Source organism: Pyricularia oryzae, chromosome 4 (assembly GCF_000002495.2).
Source record: "Pyricularia oryzae 70-15 chromosome 4, whole genome shotgun sequence".
Lineage (NCBI taxonomy): Eukaryota > Fungi > Ascomycota > Sordariomycetes > Magnaporthales > Pyriculariaceae > Pyricularia > Pyricularia oryzae.
Window position 1 is genome coordinate 1,789,315 of NC_017851.1, and position 15,255 is coordinate 1,804,569.

A 15,255-nucleotide genomic window follows, 5' to 3' on the forward strand; every position below is an offset into this window, starting at 1 on the left:
GTTTGGCGCTCTCTAGCAGTAAATTTTACTTGGCTGCCAGGTCTGCAGTGAACAACAGTCGCCGAGTTGAAATGCCCAAGGAAAAAGCTGGCATCCAATGGCTGCTAAGATGCTGCTTGCAGATATGTATTATTCCTATGCCTAAAATTATGAAAGAGGGCACCTGAACCCTGCTAATCCCTGTCTCTGCTGCCTTACACAAACAAACCCATGAACCCAAACGCCTTCACCTGGTCGTAATGCATCTTGTGTCGATGCCAATGTCATGACATTCGTGTGACCCGCTGGTTCTTGCAGCACGCACCCCATCCCAATCCCCACATTGTCCACTGAAAACAAAAGCCTCCCAGGCCGTCATCGTATTACATTAGAGCTTCATCGCACTGCGCCTCCGCCCTTGGGACTGCTTCCCCACCGAAGACCGCCTCTGTCCACCGGGCAACAATGTTGGCACCTGCAATAGCATAGCCCCCACCTAGCGGCACATCACTTAGGCGCCACTGAGGACCTTGCTGCCGAGCGCCTTTCCTCCGCCGCTGGAGCTGGCACCGAGACCGAGTCCAAGGCCGACCGAAGCGTCACCGCTCTTCGCGCTTTCCTGGCGCCGGTAAGCGGCGTCGGGAAACTCCGCACCACCATCTCCCGGGTCGTTGCCGCCGACAAATGTCCACTCCTCCGTATCATCGTCGCTGCCTTCGTCATCGTGGACTTCGCCTCCGTGACCCTCTTGCTTGCTCGGTTGCTGTTTCGTATTCTTGTTCGCCTTGGCCTTGATGAGGCTCTTGGCGTACTCCATGTCTCTGTAGATGCACTGAATCGCCGTCTCGACACCGTTTTCCTATAGTTTGGATCTTTTGTTAGTACAAACAACATGGCTTCGTTCGAGGGCAGTCGTATGAGAGCTTCCTACCTTTCGGATCTGTTCTCCCAGAACGCGTGCTTTGACAATCATGCGTTCGCTGTTGGTCGCCTCCCACAGTGCGCGAGCAAAGGCGTTGGTACCCCATTTGCGCACGCAAATACCAACTCCGAGGTCCTCGACTCGGGCGCCAAAGAAGAACTGATCTCCAAAGAAGGGGCGGATGATGGTAGGAACACCTGCGCGAAGACTGGCTCCAGTCGTGCCGGACCCACCATGGTGCGCAACCGCGTCCACCTGCGCAAAGAGCCAGTCGTGCGGCGCCGACTTGATCTGGAGGATCTCTGGTGGGAGCTTTGGCTCTTCCTTCTTCTCCACAGGCTGCTGGTCAGTTTCGACCTTCTCCCCATCTTCTGCAGGCTTGGGGTCTGTAGCATTGCTGCCAGTGCTCATCCGGTCAGACCAGCCCTTGGACAGTATACATCGCACATCCGACTTGATTACAGCATCGATGACCTCCTGGGTCAGTTTGACCGGATCATTGACAATGATGGACCCGAAGCCAACGTACACGAGCTTCTTCTTGTCAGCCCTGGCCTGCTCGATGAAATCGGCCAGTTCAGGTGGAGGCGTCCAGTTGCTGCCACTGGCCGCATTTTTGCCTTCACCTTGTTGATCTGTGGATTTCTCTTCTGATCCATCGCCGTCCTCGATCTCTGCGGCAGCCTTGCGGGGAGTGCCCTCATCCAAGAACCAGTAGCCCGTCACACGAATCCAGTCGCTGTAGTCGAGAGGTGGAGGCACCACGTACGGGCTAAAGTTGTACAAGAACGGCACTTTGTTCGGCTGCATCTTCTCCAGGCTCGTATTGGGGATACCCAACTCGACGTTTCGCCAACGATTGATCTGCTGTGCAGTCATTTTCCAGAACATGTTGTCAAACATGACGTATGTCACGTAGTTGTAAGCGCCACCCATCTTGTGCTCCGGCATAACGAATGCATGTGGGTACGCCCTTGTCCGTGTCCAGGGCATTGTGAAGGCGCGGAAGTACGGTATCTGCAATGCTTCCGCGATGTGGATGCCAGCCATGGCGCTGGGGCTCTCGATGAGCAGATCTGATCCCTGACACGCCTGCCAGCAGGAAGAAAGGAGCTCGTCGAGCCAACCGCGGAACTTTGAGGCGGCAACCTTCAGGAACTGCCAAGTAAAAGTTCCATTTTCGATACAGAGTTGCATGAGCTCGCCTGGATCTCCCTCCACCTTCCTGAAGTCAATCCCGTGGGATCGAATCCACGGCTCAAACTCTGCGTGGGTGGCAATCCTCACTTCGTGACCTTCTCGCAAGAGACCCTTTGCCAACGCAATGTACGGCTGCACGTCTCCCCGCGAACCAATAGTAAGACAGGTAATGCGCAATGGGTTTGGTGGCTTGAAGTTCAGGAAGGAAGCCTTCGGGTCGTCGAACAGGATGGTGGGAGCGTCGCTGACTACAGATGTTTGCTTCGGGAGAGGAATCTCATGAGTTGGTCGCTCTTCCTGTCGAGCAGACTGCAGGGCATCCCGCTCCGCAACCGCATTTTCCGCATCTTCCTTCTCATCCTGACCCAGCATCCCCGACTCTTGGAGATAGCGCGATGATTCGAGCTGCTGAAGTAGCGTGATGGCGCAATCGTCCCGAACTTCAGCCTGGCCAAACTCAAAGAAGAGCTCCTCATGGCCTTTGATCACGACTACAAGGCCAGAGTAACCGAATCTAAAGCCTTTCTCTTTGTGTCCATTCTCAATATCTTTGAGGGGAAGGATGAGCTTGGTACGGGTGCCAGGCAGCAAGCTGCGGAAACAAAATGATCGGTCGCTGATGTAGATTTTGCCGTAAAGGGGTAGAACGCGGATCATGTGGCCAAAATAGGTGGCAACCAATTTCTCTGACTCTGGGAGTGCAAAATGCTGGCGGAAGCGCTCCCGAGAAGTGGCTACCTTCTCTTCGTCCTCGTCCTCAACGAGCTCGTCGTCGGTCTTCAAAGCGGCTGCCTCGTCGTAATGGCGGTGGCCACCCTTCCACATGCCTGAGACCTTCTCAACATATCCCATGGATTCAGTGGCCAAAAGATTGCTCATGCGGCGGAAGGGCGACAGTGGGCGATTGAGGTAGCCAGCAAGGGCTCCGGCACCTCGTACAGGTAGCGAAGCCATGTTGTTTACCTGTCCTTCTGATTGACGAGAGGGCTTGTCGCTGTTGTTGAAATCAGGAGAATGCCCATTACCTGCTTGCGGTCTGGCCTTCGAGATGTGTTTGTCAGACGACTTGTCATTGGTATCCCCTTTCCTCGAGTTCGAGCCAGCGCGTCGAATTGTTGGACTGTGAAAAACATCACTGCCTTTGAGGATCTGGCTGGCAGATTGGTCTTCACTGCCTGACACAATGAGTCCCGAGATACTAGCCAGACTCGGATCCTCGGTAGAAGATTGGATGTAAGAATCCGACGAGCCATGCTTCTCAGGAATGGGCTCATGCTCAGAGAGCCGCGGTCTACTTCTCGAGCGAGCATGTCGGTGTCCACTAAAACTCCTCCGAACTTGACTCTCCTCGCGGACAGCCGAATCCAGGTCCAAGCTGCGTCGCCCAAAGTTCCGTAGCGCATCAAAACTACTCCGGCTGAAGTCACCACTGGCGCGTGGGCTTGGATTTGTCGGACTGGTAGGCGACATTGGTGCGAGTGTGGCCCGTACATTATCGTTGATTTTCGATAGCCTAGGCGGGCGATCTCGACCACCACTGACAGAGCTGGACTTTGACGGGGGTCCGACGGAAGGCGAGTCTTCGTCAGAACCTCGGGCATCATTCTTTTGACCGTCTTGGCGCTGATCAACCATTGCCTTGATGACGTTGATGGCTTCTTTTCCAAAACTAAAGAATGAAAAGAAGTACTGTTTGGGCGTTGTCGAAATTTGTTAGCTTGATGTAAGCATGCCAGTGTATCAGGATGGTGCAAATCATGGTACCAACATACCTCATCAATGGCATATGTCTCATCGTTGTCAATAACGCGGATCTTGCAAGTTTCAGCAAACTGGACAACCTGCATTTCCTCGACGTCCATGACATTGCGAATCGGCAAGGAAATCTTGACGCTGTCGCCTTCGTTGTGCGACCTGAAAATGACACGCTGAAGGCTCTTTACCCACTCGCCGGCGCTGGGAGCGCTGTCGGCGCGGAAGTGGTATGAGCGTTGGTGCGTCACTACTGTGAAGTTGAGGCCATCTTTGTCCTTGTCTGTGACTGTTGCAGATATGCCATACCGCAAATCTATCTGGCCACTGGGAAAGTAAAGATTCGACGGATCACGATAATATGCCAGTACATCGCCTTTCAGTCTGAACCAGTAACGGTTGTACTTGGGGTTTCGTTTGCCGCTTTTGGACAGGTAGCCAGATTTGACAACCTCATTCTATTGCAAAAAGCAGCTCTGTCAGTCACACTGATCTAGTTTAGGTATACCACAGATTTCATAGTAGCTTACGGCTTTCTTGGGTAGGTATGCGTAGAAGCATATGTGATTGCTGGTGATGTATAGGTATCCCTGAAGCAAAACGCTTTGGAGTAACCAACAAGGATATTCGTCCATAACAGCTTCCACTTGGTCGAACTCAAATATCTCTTTGAGCTTTATCGCCAGGGCTGACGGGCCGCCCTCGCCAGTAGGTGAGTTTGAACCGTATATCCTGTCTAGGTCAAGGCTTGGTCGCGAAAGTGAGAGCTCGGCCCTGGCCTCTAATATCCTACTCATGACAGGTGGCAGGCGACCATCATTGCGGGAAGATTCAATGGTGGGCGATGAGTTTCCGGGAGATGATTGCGATTCGTCGGCCTCGTCTTCCTCATTGATTTGCGGTTCCTTGCTCTTGGATGATTTGCTCTTCTTTGAGAGAGACGACAATCGCTTCGGAAGAGATATTTGTGGGAGAGATCGCAAGAGTTTATGCCCCGAGCCTTTCCGCCTCTTTTTCTCGACTTCCAGGCTCTCGTCGGGAGCCCTGGATCTCCTGAGAATTGCAGTCTGTGCCATGTTCCGCCGCCTGTCCCTCGGAAAGGTGAGTTCGTGGTCGCCATCGGCACCGTCATCATCCTCATCACTGCTGGCACCCTCGAAACGGTCATTGAAGTCAACAGCAGATCCGGCTGCAGCTATCAGGCCGAATATGCTCTGGTTCATCGTGAATGGGGGCCTCCGGGTATCATCGTCTTCATCTTCAGGGTCGCTCTCCCGTAATCGCTCGGGTATCTCCATTGTGGGGGAGTGTGCGCCGTTGTGGCGTTTCTTCTGCAGCTTTCGGATGCGCTTCTTTGGGTCGTCTTCGCTGTGTCGAGAGGGTTTTTCGGAGTTGGGCGATAAAAGGCTGGTCGGGGGGATGCGATGGTGATGGCTCGATGCGCGTCTAGGCAGGTGAGGCGAGACCAGAGGTGGAGAGGCGGTGCCGGGTGTCGGCGAGCGGAGTGGTAGATTCAGCCCGAGCTTTGGCTTCTGACCTGAGCTTGAGGACGCCATGCGTACGTGTGGCCGTCAATCTGCAGGCAGACAAGCCAAGGGACGACAAGAAGTGGGGGCGACGTGCAGGCGGATGTGGTGCCTGAGCCAGCCGTGCGGATAGCGAATGTCAAGGGACGTGGGATGCGTCGGGCAAGCGCTGGCCAGAGTCGAGTCACCTGCGGCCAAGGAATAACAGGCAAGACAACCTAGTCCTGCGACGCCTTATCGCGTGCGGAGGATTGGGCAGGCAGGTTAAGCGTATAAGCTACAAATACCTAAGATAGGTAAAGGTAAGGTATGTTTAGAAGGTGTCGTTTCCAGGCGGGGTTATAGCTCGATTCCGTCCGTCCAAAAAAAGAATGCTGGTCGGAAAAGAGACAAGACCAGCCTTTCAGTCAAAACTCGCAGTCAACAATAAAAAGACGATATGACGCACTGAGCTGCAGACGATCAACGGCGACCTTGGATTGGGATCGAGTATTGTGGCAAACATCAGCCAACTCCACCGGCTGCGAGCCCCAAAAGTAAGTGCTGCGATGGTTTGTTAGAGTGTGATGATTTAGAACCTGTCAGCTTTGGCCAGTGGCTTGGCCAGCCAAAGGAAGAAAGTATTTTGTACAAGTTAAAGCTGAGACTAAATAAGGCTAAGACTTCGCGGACTGGAGTTTGAACGGTATGTCTGCCGGGTTGGGTCCGGAGGGTGGAGTGTGACGCAAGTGGGGGGAAGAATTGGATCCTAGGCTTAAGCTGATAAGCTTTGCGATTGACTGGCCGAGGCGGTTGCTGTTGGGTGATCTAGTACCAAATGGGACGGGGTTTAGCACATGCCACTCGCAGGTGTCATGCTCGTACACCAAAACAAGACACCAGATCACTGCACGCGGCGTGAGGAACGCGTCGGTGACAGCGGGGGTTCCTACGGGATGCTCGGGCGCTGTGGGAGATAACAATAAAGAACGCGGGTCATTTGACGTTCGGGAAAACGGGAGATGTAGGAGAGAGCGCATGCGGCTGCTGGGGGCTGCCGGAGAGAAGGGTTTTGGTCCAGTGGGGATCGACAACAGGGATGCCGAGTACCAATTCCGCTAATACCGAATCAAATACTCATGGTCTGTTTGGTTCAACAAGGGAGAAGTTTGCGTCAATTTGATTCTTGAAATTAGACTAATGGGGGGGTTGGGAGTCTAGAAGTACGGAATAGGCCTGCAGTTGGGAGTTGGTTTTTGATGCATACTACGGTACGTAAAGAGCGTACTGGATACAGGCAATTACCCAGGAGGTGACTCGACATCCAACAGGGCTGGGCGGTCATCCATTCACCGTCAGCTCTGTGGTTGCGATTGGCAGCCATCGCCATAATAACATACTTTGTAGTAAACAAAGTGCCCTTCTTCTAGGAAAATTGGCTAAGGGCGTGTTCGGAATTGCCAATTTGCGAGAGCGTGATATTTAAACAAAGCGGATCCTACTTCGTAAAAATCTGACTGTCCTTCCTTGTCTATATGCTTCGGCCTAAGCTGAATGAAGGACAATATATAAGGCTTTCGACGCAATCAGACATCCATAGCACAAGGGTCGCTTTCCCATCCCTGCCCACACAGTAGCAGGACTAAGTACATAGGGAGAATCCAGCACAGTGTTTCTCCTCACAGCTCCAGGGCTTGACGGTACCGCGCACTGTAGACGCGACGCGATAACAGTGAAATGTTCTTATCCGGAAATTTTCCTACTTTGAGTGCCTGCCAAGACCATCAAACATTTCTTCGACTGCGGTAGGCATTTGCCAGAAAGTTCGCGATGCCGTCGTAATTCACCATCAGCCCTTTGTCTCGCCTTTTTTTCGCGGTTTTATCCCAAAATATGAATATGGCCACAACGATGCTTCCATTTCTTTACCAAACCCGCACCATTCAGCGTCTTGTGCGCCCAAAGCCGGCGCACCTTGCCTTCTGTTCTCTGTTGCATGCAACTTCTGCGCATAATTTCTCTTCCTCATCGTCACATCTTTATTGGCGTCCGAACCAGGCTGAGCCCAAATTCAATACCGAAGACCCCATTCCTTTCGAACTCCCTGAAGACCTAGCAGCCGACCCGAGATTCAACCCGCCGCCCGAAAACGAACATGTCGAAGTTGACGACGGGCCGGAAACATCCGGGACAATTACGCCCAAGGAGCGTCAAGCGTTTGACCACATATTTAAAGAGATATCGCGCACTCCCCTAAGCCCAGGCGGTGATGGGGCGACTACGACTAAGGATATTTTTGGTTCCTTGGTAGACTCTGGCGACATGTCTGGATCCTCGATGAACTCTTCCAGGGTGTCTAGTCCTGAGCAAAGTATAATCAGCAGCATTCTTGCTGAGGCATCGCAAAACCTGCTGCCGGGAACGAATTCAAATCATAGAGATCTCTTGAAGAGCATGCGTCAGCTGCACAACATTGATCCTTTTGGTCGCAACGCCGGTTCAGACATGTCAGCGCAAGAACGTTATGAAAAGCTTCTCAGTTTCCCACCTAGTCTCCGTGTCGCCGCCAAAAGGGCTCTTGGAATTCTCAAACCTGGCGAAAAGGCCGACTCAGAGCGCAAAATGACATCCTTGGGGCCAGAAAAGGCACATCCAGAGCATATGCCCTTGAACCGAGAAGAGTATATGGCAGGTCGAAAAGACCAGTCAGCTTTGAAAACTGAGGCATCCCAAACAGATGAGGCAAGCGTGGAGTTGGATGAAAAGCCCTCGCTTCCCGATGCATCAGAGGTGTCATTCGAGACGTCCGGGCCGTCGCCTATGGAAAGCGAGGGCAGCATAGACTCCAGAATCAATGCGAATGAGTTAAGGAACCGGGAGCGTGGGCGGGTCAACTCCCTCATGTTGCTGACCAAGTCTGACTTTGAGCTATGGGACGTCTTGGAGCGCGAGGTATTTTCCATGGTTTCCCGACTAGGGCTTGACGCGAATGGCAAACCGCCACCACGTCGTAGAAAGAAGCCGACGAAGACATCAGATCCTTCTGTAGCATCTGTCTCACCTGACGGTGATACCCGGCCTCGGCTCGACTTGCTCGTCCACGGCCCGCTGTATTCTTCCCACATCATTTCTGGACTGAAGACTATGGACGAACTCTACCCTGGGTCACCACTGGCACTTGCAATCCTCCCGCGGGTCAAAGCGCTGGGCCTAGCATCCTACATCCTGGGGGCCAGTGTAGATCTCTACACGGCACAGATGAAGCTGCACTGGGGCCGCTATCGAGACGTTCGGGCCGTCCTCGATCTCATGGATGAAATGAGAAGTGCAGAACTCCTCTTTGATCAGAGACACATGTTCATGTTGGAAGAAATGGAACGTTCCATGCTGCTCTGCGTCAGTGGCAAGAGAGGCGATGCACTGGCAAATATCTTTGCTTCGCCAGAGTGGGCCACGCTGCTGGTAACACGAATCGCACACTTCAAAAACTGGATGCAAATGGACGTCAAGAACCGCCAAGCCAACCAGTCGCGCTTTGTTGCTGCGTAGGGCATCCAGTTCTGGTTATGCCAGGAGCTAACATTCCATGGGATCAAAAACGTACAAATATATGTGCCTTATTTAGTGTACACTACCTCTCGACGGATGTCGTGCCATTTGTAAAATAGCTTACGTGTAAAATCATGTACTCTGTCCTGTAATATAATATCTCATTCATATTGGCTCGGCTCTATAGAGGCCAAAGTATCCATGATGGATCTCAGATTTCAGCCTATCCATGGAGATTTCAACCCAGACTTAGGGGAAAGACCAGAAACACCAGCGCGCTGATCCCGGTACTATCTGGCTACATCTTGGTCACATTCGCGACTGACCTGAAATCCGGCAACTCGGGCCATCACCCTTTAAAAGCCAAGATGTTAGCCAGAAAACGGATCGTCGTTCACACCAACAAACACGGCCCAGGTATCGATCTCTGTCGCTTTATGGGCCCCCCTACGGATCATCCATCTGAGCCGGAAACACTTAAATTGGGTGACGACTTTCCATAACTGACCAAGGCAGAAAACAGCAGATATTCGTCATTGATGGACTCTCTGCTTCCGTATTTGACCAACGACACTGACATCGTTGCTTCTATTCTCCGAGACTTTTATTTTGACCTTGATGTATAGCCCATAATTTGGCCAAGCGACACAATGGGCGACATCAGTCTTGTCAGAGAGGCCAGTTCTTTTTATCTCTTGTTATTCACACTACTTCCAAAACAGCCACTTACAGCTGTCACGTCCACTTACCCGCTTTCTTGCTTTCTTTGACATTATAGGGGTGGCTACAGCAACCACTCTAGTCAATCGCAACAAAGCCAAGACACCAATGTCACGACAATGGCTGTGATTCTTTCACAAAAGCTATGGCACCCCCCACCTCCAATGTGACCAGAAACTCCGGAAAAAAGATATCTTCTCCTCACCGATACTATATTGCGTACCAGATTATCCAACGCCAAGCCACATCTCTTCCAGTAGCCAAGACCGTTGAAACAACAGAAGCACATGGCAGGCATGGGCGAACAATGGGCAGATTGGTGGGGAATTCTTTCGCCACACCCTCCGCGGTCCCAGTTTGGGAATAGTTACCCAGCGCGCATAATTTAGATCTTGCTTTGCCATGTGCCGTTGTTCCCCACGATTTCGGCAGATCGATCAAGATTGAAATCGATCCTTTTTGCTGCGACATCACACAGCTTATAAAATGTGGTTGAAGTGCAGAAAAGGATATTCCGTTTCCCTTTGTCGGGAGACTGGGTAGGTGCATTGCGTTCAGTCGGCTCTCATTGCCATCTTTGACATAACTTGTATAGCAGTTATTCTACGAGCACTTCATCGCCTCTGCACAATGAGGCTGACATCTGTTATCCTGGGCCTGGCCGCTTTTGCCGGAGCCTCTCCATCCAAGATTCTAGAGGCACGCCAATCTGTAAGTTCAAAGTCAGAATAGAACACCCTTATGCAATAGTAGCAGTCCTCTAACAAAGTCTCCAGGTCGGAGATGGGCCCTTTGGCCCAGCTGTAAGTGACAACCCACCCCAATCCATTTCTATTTCTCCCTTCTCTCCACTGCACATCCTCTAAGAAACACGTCCAACAACAAAACAGGGCTTCCAAACCCACGCCAGCCTGCCCCGCCACACCATCTACCGCCCCAACAATGCCGCCGCCGCGGGCGCCATGCCCGTCTTCATCTGGGGCAACGGCGCCTGTTCGGGCGACGGCACGTCTGCGCGCAACTTCCTGGCCCAGATCGCGTCTTACGGCTTCCTGGTCGTGTCTCAGGGCGTGCCCGGCGGCGGCGGCTCGACGACCATCGACCAGATGCGTGAGGCCGTTACCTGGGCCGCCAACGGGGCCGGTGGCGCCTTCAACGTCGATAGGACAAAGATCATGACCGCCGGCTACAGCTGCGGCGGAACAGAGGCGTATGCCTTTATCGACGACGCGCGCGTCTCGTCCATTGGGATTTACAACAGCGGCATGCTGGGCAACTATGACCAGGCCAAGACTATCCGCAAGCCGGTTATTATTGCTCTCGGTGGCCCATCTGATATCGCTTACCCGAATGTGAGTCTTTCCCCTGATTCCAATTCCATCAAACCCCTTCATCTATACCTATCGTCAGCACCATTCTTATTCATATTTATGCAAACCCTCCACCGCAGGGAGAGCGTGACTACAACAACATCCCCGCCAGCACGCCCACCTGGAAGGGAAACCTGAACCGGGTCGGGCACGGCGGCACGTACGGCGAGGCCAACGGCGGGCTGTACGCCAAGGCCACATACAAGTGGCTGCAGTGGCAGTTCAAGGGCGACCAGAGCGCCGGTGCCTACTTTGTCGGCAACGCTGCTTTGTCGGACGGCTGGAACAACATCGCCAGCAAGAGCATCAACGTCGGCGGGACCACGCCCGGCAACCCTCCCCCGACCACTACTAACCCACCTACCACCCCTCCGCCCTCGACCAACTGCGCCGGTTTGTACGGTCAGTGTGGAGGAAGCGGATGGTCTGGCCCGACCTGCTGCAGCCAGGGTACATGTCGGGCTTCTAACCAGTGGTACTCTCAGTGCCTGTAGGTTTGAGCATCATTGGAGCAGGGTTAGTGCTTTCCGATCGTTATGAAATTGGCCACCAGTGAAGGAGCGCATACCTTACCACGGCTATTGTACTTTTTTTTCCTTTTCAGTTTGCATGTCTCTTGTTCTCTTTGAACCAGACCTGGGAGCATCTTGGCATCCTTTTCCTTTGTATATAGCTAATTCTTTGCTTTGTTACTTATTTTGGCCAAGACCTAACCAGGGTACATATTGGTTGCCTGGTTTATAATGTCAGCCCCTGACATAACTCATACCCCACCACATATATCTTCCACGTAGTACTTGCCTCTGAATCAATCACCATATATTTGAGCTCATCTCAACCGAGCCATCACCAGCCCGGATCCTTCTGCAGAATAGCCGGCGGATCCCCAAACCCACAGTTCGGCGTCGGACAGACCGTCACGGTATGGATGTACTTGATCCTCCCACCCTCAATTCGAAACTCGTGACTATCATGCAGCCCGCTGGGCCCAAACCTGAGGAAAACCCCAACGGTGCCATACTCCTCATCAATCACGTACTGCCTGTTGACCATCTCGATCCCCTCCGGCACCCCCGTCGCGCACGTACTCCCCGGCTGCGTGTACAGACCCCCCTCTAGCCGACGGCACTCGTCATGCCACGGCACAACGACCGAAGAGTTACTAAACAGATCAAGGTAAGCGTCCGCCGCAGCCCGCAGGACCTCACGTTCATCGCGCTCCGCCGGAACGATGGGGGTCCAGTCCTCCTGCAAGACGTAGTGCAAGGCATGCCGGGCGCTGAACAGCCAGTCCTGGGCGTCCGTGACTAGCGTCTCGATGCTGTTGATGGTGCCGGCGGCGGCATCGACGTAGATCTGCGTCGCGAGCTGGTAGGGGTGGGCGTCGTCGGTGACGATGAGCTCCACGTAGCCTCTGCAGGCCTCAAGGTCGTGCTGGGCGCGGGCGTGGTCGATTCGAAGGGGCTCGGCGAGGATGGAGGCGTGCAGTGGCATGGTCGCGTTGCCGTTCTCCGTGTACAGCATCGCGGCCAGGTTGGGCGCCAACTGCTGCAGATAGCGGGGTTCGCCGGCCGACTGGGCGGCCACGTAGCGGCTTGTGGCCTCCTCCAGGAGGGGGCGGGTGCATGCTGCTGCTGCGGTGGTGATTGTGGTGGCTATCGAGAGCCAGGCGGCTGATTTCATTTGCATCGTGGCGGTTTATGGGTAAGGGTGGATTGTAGAGCTGAGCTGGAAACTATATGAGTGTGTTAAGTGGCATCTTATACACTTACCGGTTCAAGAATCTCCTCTAGTGTTACTTTGTTCTACCGGCAGGATAAACGCGGGAGACAGTTGTTCTTCCCCGCATATGTACAATCCCGGGACTACCTGTGTTTGGGTATTCATGGGTTGCAATTTTGCCGGCAGTCAAAAAGACGGTAGTGGTTTGCCAGACCATCAAGACCCGGCACTTCATCCAGGTACAATCAACGGGGTTTGTTGACCATGCTTTGTGCAAGGGGTTTGTCTCGGGAGCGTTGACGGTTAAACAGAAGAAAATATGTATGGATGCTGTAACGTAAAAAATGGAAACCAAAGTAATGGAAATAAAAAGAATATTTACACAGATAATTCCGAAAAAAGACAAAAGCTCCTAGCCAAATGCTTGTCGTAAGTGCCGATCCTTTTAATGCGCCTAAAAAAAAAGAAAACAATACCTCAACTTTACCTAGGAAAAGGGGTATCGAGGCTCAGTTGCTCACCATAAAACTCCATAAAGCTCCATAAAACAAAATGTATCAAAGTCAAAGCCTTAATCGAATGTTAGCGTTGTCTTGTCAGTAATCTGTCATTAGTTTTACGCAGACTGAAGGCCGCAGTTGGTAGGCTCGTCGCGCTTCTCGATCGAGTCCGCCGAGGCGGAAGCCTTGGGCCAGAACACGGAGCGAGCGTCACGGCGGAACCTCAACTTTCTCTTTCCCTTGCCCTTTCCTTGCTTGTCGTCTTTCTTGTCGTCCTTCTTGTCTTCTGGCTTGGCCCCGAGATCGATTGGCTTGGCGTTAGGCGGCCGCTTGGAGCAGGTCTGGTCGAGCTTGAGCATGTTGCCACCCCACCTGCACTCCTTGGTTGCCGTCTTGAAGGCGTCGATCTGGTTCTTGATCTTGTCAACGTCCTTGACGATCTTCTTGAGACCACCGTCGACCAGAATGTCGTACAGGACCAGACCGGCGTACTGGGCCAGGTTCTCGTGCTTGCTGTTCTGGCCGTAGTTGTCCGAAATGGCCTGGTCCTTCTGGATGGCGTCGGTCCAGATCTTGTTGTCAGTGAAGCGACCTTCGACCTTGCCAAAGTGCGAGTCCTTGGCGCCGAGGTCGGCGGTGTGCGAGATCTCGTGCAGGAAGATGCCGATGCTCTTGGGGTCGATCATGAAGGCGAGCTGGTCGCCGAGGGCGTAAGCGGCAGCCGTCGACTTGGCCGTCTTGGGCTTGAAGAAGGCAGCATGCTTGGTCGCCTGGCGCAGCTTAGCGGGCACCATGCCAAAGAACTTGGCGATGTCCTTCATGTTGCTGGGGTGGTCCTTGGCGGCGCAGAGCAGCCACGGCATCTTGCAATCACCATAGGTTACCTCGTATTGGATCATGCTGTTTGCTGGGACGCCCTCTCTCTCGGACATGGTCTTGCAGTCCTCAGAAATGATGTTGTCCCTCCATTGCCTGATTTCTGTCTTTGGTGTGGTTAGCTTCTTCTCCAGACCTTCCCAGAGCATGTCGAGGTTCGGCAGCAGTGGGGGTTTGTTGAGCTTGTCCTGGGCGGAGACGTGAGCAGCCAGCCCCGCGACGGCGAGGAGCGCCGCCAACTTGACCTGCACCATATTAGCTGTGATGACTATGCAAGTACACTCCTTGCTAAGTAGAATTAGTTATAGCCAGATAAAATCTTCTGTTAGTAGGTATCGAACTTCGCCTGTCTGTTTGTTTGTTGTAGCTATGGATATGCAAAAACAACACGACGGGAAAGACTCCGGGGCTTGATCCTTTTGTATCGTGGATCCAAATGTAGTACGAGGATTACTTGGAGTAAGCCATTCTTGAGGTGTGTCTGCCCGATAATCCTCACCCATCCTGCGAAGCATATCTCCGAGAGTGCAAAACTCATGTACACAGTAGACGTCAGCCCGTCAGAATTCCGACCGTGGCTTGGGCTTGTCCTTTGGGCCTCCAAACCGACCACGACTGATGACACGCAGTTTCGTATCTCCCATCCTCGAGGGGAGTGGAATCTTTTCATCTACCGGACAAGCTTTTGTCGGTCCCAGTTTCATTTTGCATTGAGAAACCTCGTGGGAGTGAACTTCTGTGGTCCCTTCCCCAGGCCCCCAGGATCGGTAAAGCAGACCCTTGGCCCCGCAACCACCATAACAAGATTAGCGTTGCGCGTCCACCCAATCACGGCACTGGACTCGGTGGAGTAAATAGCCAACGGAACCAACCCCTTCCATGCTGACGTTTGTGGTCGGTACGACTACAATAGTAAGCAGTGCCACATGTACAGTAAAGCACCAAGCAAACATACCACCGCCGCCATCAACCGGCCTTGTCTTGCCTTGGATTGGTGCTGACACCAGGAACCACTGCTTGCAACCTAATGTTTATCTTGATAATTCATGAGATTACGGAGTGTCACAAAGCAGTGCTACAACCATATAGGCAGCAAAAACCTGGAACAGTAAAGAGCTGAAATGAGCCCTGCTGCTACTCAGATTCAGCGGCCATGCAGG

General features: G+C 53.0%; 5 protein-coding genes across 5 annotated transcripts; 2 read left to right on the top strand and 3 right to left on the bottom strand.

The window, feature by feature from the left end:
- Positions 1 to 87: 87 nt before the first annotated feature.
- MGG_03459 (Atg26p) lies at positions 88 to 6,053 on the bottom strand. Its single transcript, XM_003716419.1, has 4 exons — positions 4,384 to 6,053; positions 3,874 to 4,311; positions 911 to 3,790; positions 88 to 838 (listed from the first exon to the last, which is right to left on the bottom strand). Exons 1-4 carry the CDS (start codon positions 5,407 to 5,409, stop codon positions 491 to 493), a joined length of 4,692 nt encoding a protein of 1,563 aa, XP_003716467.1. The 5' UTR covers positions 5,410 to 6,053; the 3' UTR covers positions 88 to 490.
- Positions 6,054 to 7,147: 1,094 nt separating this feature from the next.
- Positions 7,148 to 9,195, top strand: MGG_03458 (uncharacterized protein). Its single transcript, XM_003716420.1, has one exon. The coding sequence runs from the start codon at positions 7,252 to 7,254 to the stop codon at positions 8,905 to 8,907; it is 1,656 nt and encodes a 551-aa protein (XP_003716468.1). The 5' UTR covers positions 7,148 to 7,251; the 3' UTR covers positions 8,908 to 9,195.
- A 1,062-nt stretch (positions 9,196 to 10,257) lies between these two features.
- MGG_13549 (uncharacterized protein) lies at positions 10,258 to 11,491 on the top strand (the record flags this gene model as incomplete). The annotated part of the gene is made up of 4 exons (XM_003716421.1): positions 10,258 to 10,338; positions 10,404 to 10,430; positions 10,518 to 10,979; positions 11,078 to 11,491. The coding sequence occupies 4 exons, from the start codon at positions 10,258 to 10,260 to the stop codon at positions 11,489 to 11,491; spliced, it is 984 nt and encodes a 327-aa protein (XP_003716469.1).
- A 352-nt stretch (positions 11,492 to 11,843) lies between these two features.
- On the bottom strand, positions 11,844 to 12,686 carry MGG_03457 (uncharacterized protein; the record flags this gene model as incomplete). Its single annotated transcript, XM_003716422.1, has 1 exon — positions 11,844 to 12,686. One exon carries the CDS (start codon positions 12,684 to 12,686, stop codon positions 11,844 to 11,846), a length of 843 nt encoding a protein of 280 aa, XP_003716470.1.
- Positions 12,687 to 13,044: 358 nt separating this feature from the next.
- Positions 13,045 to 14,667, bottom strand: MGG_03456 (uncharacterized protein). The gene has a single exon (XM_003716423.1). It carries the CDS (start codon positions 14,347 to 14,349, stop codon positions 13,336 to 13,338), a length of 1,014 nt encoding a protein of 337 aa, XP_003716471.1. The 5' UTR covers positions 14,350 to 14,667; the 3' UTR covers positions 13,045 to 13,335.
- Between the last annotated feature and the right edge of the window lie 588 nt (positions 14,668 to 15,255).